The sequence below is a fragment of the Dama dama genome, chromosome 27 (assembly GCF_033118175.1).
Source record: "Dama dama isolate Ldn47 chromosome 27, ASM3311817v1, whole genome shotgun sequence".
In the NCBI taxonomy this organism is placed as follows: Eukaryota; Metazoa; Chordata; class Mammalia; order Artiodactyla; family Cervidae; genus Dama; species Dama dama.
Genome location: NC_083707.1, coordinates 33,948,682 through 33,955,700, shown reverse-complemented (window position 1 = coordinate 33,955,700; position 7,019 = coordinate 33,948,682). Strand labels below are relative to the sequence as shown.

The following is a 7,019-nucleotide window of genomic DNA, read 5'->3' as shown; positions in this document are numbered from 1 at the left end:
GCCTCTATCCCACCAGGTTAAAAACAAAAAGCTCTTACCTATGTAACTGAGTAAGACAGGGAGGAATATTAATCCATGAGTGGCTCCCAGTAAGACCATGGCTAAATACATCCTGAAGTAAAATATCTGGAAAATTTGAGATTTGGCAAAGGCCAACACGATAATGCCTCCAAATTTTGTTAGTGTGATTCCACTGAATACCTAAGAGAAGAGAGATGGGCTCAGAAACCACTTGTATCAACCGACCATAATTGAACACTTCCTCCTAAAGGAATTTCTTAAACATCAAGGTCCAAAGTAATGACAGACTGAACCCCAGCTTTCAGAGTTACTGATAAAACAATTTAGGCAGAGCCAAATGCTGCTTATTTGCTGCTTATGAATCTGAAAAAAAAAAAAAGGTGTAATAAGGATAAAAGCTGTGTATTCTGCATATACCCCATAGCAACCTTGCAAGTCTGTCAGCACCATTTTTCCAAGAGCATTAGTTTTAAGGTATGTACGTTATGTTTTTAGACACTGCTATTGCACACTTCATTGTTCATCTATAACAGTATTTTCTATGGTGGAAAAGAAACTGGTTCACAGTCCAGCCCTGTATCCTGGTTCAGCCTGAGAAGAGTCTGCCAACCTGACCCACAAACCACACTGGGCTCCAAGCGTGGCAGCTCACCTGCTTTTCAACACACATGGCTGGGCCTGGGTTTTCAGTGGCTCTCACATCAAACCTGTTTTCCTGCTTCATTCAGCCAGACTGCGCAAAGGAGTCACGAAAGGGAACAGTCCTAAAGAATTTCAGGCTACAGCTCTATGCAAGATACAGCTCTATGCAAGTTTCCTGAATTGCCTGAAAGCTTGTAATCTTGAGGTACTGCTGCTAAGTCAGACATAACAAATTCTGTTTTCAGAATCTGGTAAAGTTCCTTCTCCTGAGAAGCGCTCAGTCGCCCGACTGGGCCCTTCACGGTGAGGTCGCCGCCTGGGGGCCCGCTCGGCGGTACTTACAGAGCTGCCCATGTGGGAGAGTGCCTCCTCCGCCCGCTCCACGCGGCTGCCCTTCGTGCTCACCGTGAACGCCCTCGTGATGTGGCTACAGAACTCCACGGAGATGCCGCAGCTCTGAAACAAAGTGCTCCCGTGAGGACTGCTCTGCTCCGATTAAAGGTGGTAAAAGCAGCGCCCCCTTCCTGGGATCTGTGGTTACCAGGGCACCCTGGGGAGTCAAGAAGCCCCGAGCAAAGCCCCTCCTACTTGCCAGACAAAGCCCCCATGGCACCCACATCAGCTGTCCTGGGAAGCCCGTGGAACCTCCAGGCACAGTGCCCAGCACTCCAGATTCCTCCAGCAGATCGGCCTTCTCTAGAGAAGCGGCTGAAACCTCTCAAGGTCCTCCCACCCCAGACCCAGGCAGCAGGCTGTCATCTCTCTAGCAGGGCCTCACTGCCACTCCCCCTGAAGCATGTTCTTTTCCTATCTGAAGGGCACATGCACTGGGTCTAGCTTCTGTTCATAACTTTTTCAGATGCGCATACATTCAAGACTTAAAAAGCAACTGGCAACTACACGAGAGGCTAAAAGTCCTGGTCAGAAAATTCCATTCAGAAGGGGCAATTAGTCTAAGTGGAAATGGAACATCTTGCTGTCATCAGGCTACATACTTCGACAACTCACCCTTTACAGTAATACACGCAGAACACTTCAGCCAGACTGTGAGGTCACACCGTCATCGTACGTGACCACGTCCAACTGCCCATGTGCACCAAGAGCAAGAGCTGACCCTGACCTTCCACCCCAAGAAACAAGGCACGTCGGTGGCAGAGGAGTGAGGGCCGAGCGCTCCCCAGGACTCACCATGACCAGGTTGACCAGAGACACCGCGTTCAGACTGATGCCCCACAGCCACATGACCCCAAACATGTTGACCAAGATCATGGCGATGGTGGCACACATGATGACCGCGGACCACAGCTCACAGCCCAGGAGGACCAAGGTCACCAGAAAGATGGCGCCCAGGGACACGCTGAGGTTGAAGATGGTGTCGTCAATCATGGTCAGGTACTGCTCATAGAAGACGTAGAACACGCTGGAAGGAGGAGAGGGTTCTGTTACTGCTTGTTCTCACTCCGGGGGCTCTACGCCTCATCCTGCCGCCACTGCGAAATGAAGCTACCTTGAGAGGCAGGCCTCACAGGAAACCTACCTATTTTTGTAAGACTCGCCTTTGGCAGTTCAGCTGGACCTCTGACCACTGACGCCCAAAGCAGGGCCTCATAGACATGTATCTTATATAAAGTTTTTGTTCATATGCCCAATCCATTCTGCTTTGTGTTATGCGTGCTCAGTCATGTCTGACTCTTTGTAACCCCCTGGACTGTAGCCCGCCAGGCTCCTCTGTCCATGCATGGGCTTTTCTCGGCAAGAATACTGGAAAGGGTTGCCATGCCCTCTTCCAGGGGATCTTCCCGACCCAGGGATTGAACCTGTGTCTCCTGCATCTTCTATACGGCCCGTGGCTTCTTTACCTGCAGAGCCATCAGGGAAGCCTCCATTCTGTTTTGCAGGCATTCATTTATAAAGAATATTTCATGGTACTTTGGGAAAACAAGTCCTGGTCTATCTGGAGGATTACCCCCAGCCAAACAGGGTCTGTGCAGGTCCTGAGGAGATAATGCTATTTTGGCAAAGTTAACCAGCTCCTCCTAGAGGTCAGGACACCCACTCTGAGAGCTCTTTCTCCAGGACAACAAGCTGGCCCTCTGTCACGAAAAACTCAAGGCTCGCTGAACTGAGACCCTGGAGGTTGGTGGGGAAATCACTTGTTTCTCCTACTTTCCTACATTTTCCAAATTCAGTATTTCGTAAAATATTTTCTTAATTTTTTTTGGCCACACCCCTCCGGCATGTGGAATCTTAGTTCCCTGACCAAGAATCAAACACATGCCCCCTGCAATGGAATCGTGAAATCTTAACCACCAGAGCGCCAAGGAAGTCCCAATATTTTCTTTATAATGAAAAAAAAATTAATAAATGAAAGCAAGAAACCTCCATAAAGGTGCCATCTCCAGTAATCTGCATCGGGAGCCCCGCCTTGCTGGGTCCTCCCTGTGGAGCTGCTTCCCAGGCGCCCCCACCCCCGCACCCCGGTGCTGTTCTGCAGGGTGAGCTCCGCGTTGAGACTTTGGCAGGTGCTGCACAATCCGGCTCTCCTTGCCCAGACGCCATATCCAGCGACAGGCTTCCCCCGAGCTCAGGATGGAGCCAGGCTCAGAAGAAAAGCCAAGTGTCAGCACGATACCCCCACCAGCCCCAGCAAGGAAGCCCTGGCGTGTGGGGCTGCTCCCCAGGACATCCTCATGTACACTTCACCTGTATGGGAACACACGGTGATCACCCCCTTGCTGGTTCATGGTTCTGGTGATGTTGCTGGCGATGAGGCGGGCCTTCTCCATGGCGTCGATGAAGTCGGCCGAGGTCTGCAGCACCGTGTGGTAGGTCATGAAGTACGTGGCGCCCACGCTCGTGCCATTGTCCAGGATGTTGACGGCCGCACTGTAGGCAGCGTGTCCCCTGCGACAAGACAGCGGTGTCAGAGGCCACACCTGCAGGATCTGGGCAGCCAAGCTCAGTGGGGTCACCTGACCCTGGGCTCGGGAGTCAGACCAGCTGTCAACTTCAGGGACAGGGAAGCCTTCGAAAGGGAAAGAGGTAGGTCTAGCTTGTGCCTTCCCACACTGGCTTTCCTTTGCTGCTTTGGTTTCTTTCCACGCAGCTGCTCTTGTTTCTGCAGCTGGCTCTGCTCTGCCATCCAATGTGTTTTTTTACAACAGGAGGCAGGAAGGGACAGGGGCCCTGGAGTCAGGTAGCCATGAGATCGTCCTCAATCCTGGAACCCTGGGGTAAAATTACTAAATTTTGGCTGCAGTGTCATCTGCAAATGGGTGCACCACCATCTCCTCACAGGGCTGTATATAAACGAAGTAGTGCCAGGCACGATTCGAGCTCAAAGGAAGCTCCCTGTGAGTGGTGGCTGTTGCCTTCCAAAGAGCTGCATTCACTCTGACTTGTTTATGCAGGCTGAGTGTTCAGTCTGCAAAGAGATCAAGATGCAAGCTTCATTCCTACTTTGTTTTCGGGGATAGACCTCAGTCATCTCTGCTATTTCTGGGCCAGAGATCCTGTTTCCATGGTAACTGGCTGCCTGGATGGATGGGGAAGTGGGGCAGCCCAAGAGCTCATGTACAGACAGGCTGGCAAGAAGCACAGTGGGGACAGAAAACCGAGACCTTTATCCCAGGCAACATCACCAGAACAGATCCGCGGTCTCATATACCCCACACACAACTGGACAAACCCTTTCACATCCTGAAATGCCCACATCCCTCCTCGCACTCCACCCTGCTGGCAGCCTGCACAGGACTCTGAGTCCTTTGGGCCACCAGGAGGGCCAGGACACAGGGAAGCCTGGGACCGAATGCTCAGACCAGTCAGAATCAGCTGAGAATGAGGAAGGAGGAATTTTCTTCAAAGGTGGTTTGGTTTCTCTGCTTTCACAGAAGGGTGGGCACAGGGTGGCACATGGCAGAAAAGAGAACCTTCCCACCCACCATGCCCACCCAGTCACTCCTCCACCCCCCAGCTTCCCAGTGCACATGACGAGACTCGGGCGTGCAGCTCAACGGCTCAGCCTCCCTTACCCTTTGCCACACTTGGGGTTCGGGTTGTCAGAGAGGAACATGGGCAGGAACCTCATGAAGTCTGCGCCCTGAGGTCTCTGCTTGCCTTCCGGAGTCAGTGGCCGGCAGCGGACACAGGCAGGGTTGACCACTGTGCAAACGGGTGGAGGAGCCCGAGTGAGAAGGACGGGTGTCCAGATTAAAACATTTTAAAATAATGATAAAGAAATGGCAGGAGTTCTTCTCCTAAATCTGCTTATCCAAAAACTTCAAACATGTGATCTTTGCAGTCTAATAAAGTGGAAGTCCCATCTTCCCTTAACATAGGCTGTACAAACTTCCTTCCCCGAAGCAGGTTTCCTGCTTTAAGGACAACCTCAGTATGTTATTACCAGAGCACAGGGCTTCCATGTTTTATGAAAAGAATTCTAGGACAACCTCAACACACTTATGAAACCATAGGGCAATAGTGATAAACCAAAGAAGGCAGGCCCATGACAAGGTCCATGACAAGCCAGATAACAATTAAGAGAGGCCGTCCGTGTCACTGGGAAAAGATAAGAAACCTGAAAACCAAAGTCCCCTGACCCGGTTCAGCCTGAAGGCCCATGGTGGGCAGGAGACAGGACAATGGGGCATCTCCAGAGTGGACGACAGAGAAAGGGGACAAGGACAAGGGGGACGAGACCCAACGATGGCCGATAAAAACAGGTGGAAGTGGAGGTGACAAGCAAATGATTTTTAAACAATAAATTTAAAATTTTTTTAAAGGGAAAAGATCTAGAAAAGGGTCAAGTACCCGACGCATTGCAGAACTGCTCTGTGCTATTGTAGATGCGACAGCAAGATGATTGAGGCTTGACCCAGTCAAAGTAATCGTCGATCCAGGACGATGGGGCAAAGCCTATCCGGGTGCTACAGAACAGGAGAGAAAGGGTTACAGGTGCCCCCACGAGGAGGAAGTCTCCAGTTTCAGTCCCTTTTCTTGAAATTCAGAACTTCCTTTTCTAGACCTTCTCATTCCACCCAGTCAGAAGACAAACCACATCATTACTTAATGGGAAAGGCTTCAGAATATAAGATGGTCCTGCTATATTTAAAATGGACAACTAACAAAGATGTACTGAAGAGCACATGGAACTCTGCTCAATGTTATGTGGCAACCTGGATGGGATGGGGTTTTGGGGGAGAATGGATACAAGTACATGTAAGTTGAGTCCCTTCACTGTTCTGAAACTATCACATTGTTAACTGACTATATCCCAATACAAAATGTTTTTGGTGTTAAAAAAAAAATTAAAAAGAAAAACTGAATTAAAAAATAAATAAAATGGTTGTTGCTTAAACCAAAAAAAAAAAGAATATGAGGCAGTCTAATTAGCCCTTTGAGAAGTTTTGCTCATGTCAATTCAGCCTGCATTCTGCAAGACAGATTTTCCAGGAGAAGCCATCTTTAGAGAGAGGCATGAGGCTGAGGTGCCAGGCCAGGCGCCCGTCCGCGGCCGGGGTACTCACTAGCTATCCAGCTGGGCGGCCGTGAAGACCTGCTGCACCAGAGAGTCGTTGTTGCAGCCGAGACCCCCACACACCATGTTCTGCCCCTTCAGGGATGTGTAGTCGTGGCCCTCCTCCAGCACGAAGTACACAGGTGGGCCTGCATGCAGGTACTGATTCAGGGACTGGAAGTAATCCGTCACGTAGGAGTCCTGAGAGAGAGAGAGAGAGAGAGAGAGAGAGAACACACGACGGGACACGGCGTGAATGTCCTGCGAGCTGAGACGCCTCCAGCCCAGGTTCTTGAGTCCCTCCACAGCCGGCACCCCTCCCCACCCTGGGCCCAGGTGCTTCTCCGGTCAGTCCCACCCTTAGGAGGGCACCTCATAAGGTCAAGCCCGGCTGCTCACATTCTGGAGCGGTGCCCAAGGCCTGAGCGCTCAGAAGGCCCAGGTTAGTGGGCAGAGCTCCTGGGCAATCCCTGGGACATGGGAGAGCCCGCCAGCACCTGTGTTCAGAAGCCAGCAGAGGCTGAAACGACCGTGTGTGCTTGGGAAAATGTATTCGCTGTGGGCCAAACAAGTTAGAATAAGAGAGAAAGCATCTTACATCCGGCATTGAAAGAGACTGATCCAATCCGATTGCTACTTTGTTCAGGACCGCGATACTGAATGAAAGCACGCCCACAAAGACTGCTACCTGGAACGAGAAGTGAGTTACAGAGCCAGAGCTGTCATGAGCTGGTAACATGAACCAGGGACTTCTCCGGTGGTGCAGTGGTGAAGAATCTGTCTGCCAGTGCAGGGGACGTGGGTTCCATTCCTGGCCCGGGAAGACCCCCACATGAACTAA

General features: G+C 51.0%; 1 protein-coding gene across 1 annotated transcript in view; it reads right to left on the bottom strand.

The window, feature by feature from the left end:
• Positions 1 to 7,019, bottom strand: part of NPC1 (NPC intracellular cholesterol transporter 1) — a 43,189-nt gene that overhangs the window by 1,360 nt on the left and 34,810 nt on the right. Inside the window, exons 17-24 of the mRNA XM_061131014.1 lie at positions 6,777 to 6,866; positions 6,189 to 6,379; positions 5,473 to 5,588; positions 4,695 to 4,824; positions 3,367 to 3,567; positions 1,852 to 2,083; positions 1,006 to 1,119; positions 39 to 201 (exon numbers count right to left, since the gene is read on the bottom strand). Coding sequence (XP_060986997.1) covers positions 39 to 201; positions 1,006 to 1,119; positions 1,852 to 2,083; positions 3,367 to 3,567; positions 4,695 to 4,824; positions 5,473 to 5,588; positions 6,189 to 6,379; positions 6,777 to 6,866 — 1,237 coding nt within the window. The remainder of the gene's footprint in view (positions 1 to 38; positions 202 to 1,005; positions 1,120 to 1,851; positions 2,084 to 3,366; positions 3,568 to 4,694; positions 4,825 to 5,472; positions 5,589 to 6,188; positions 6,380 to 6,776; positions 6,867 to 7,019) is intronic.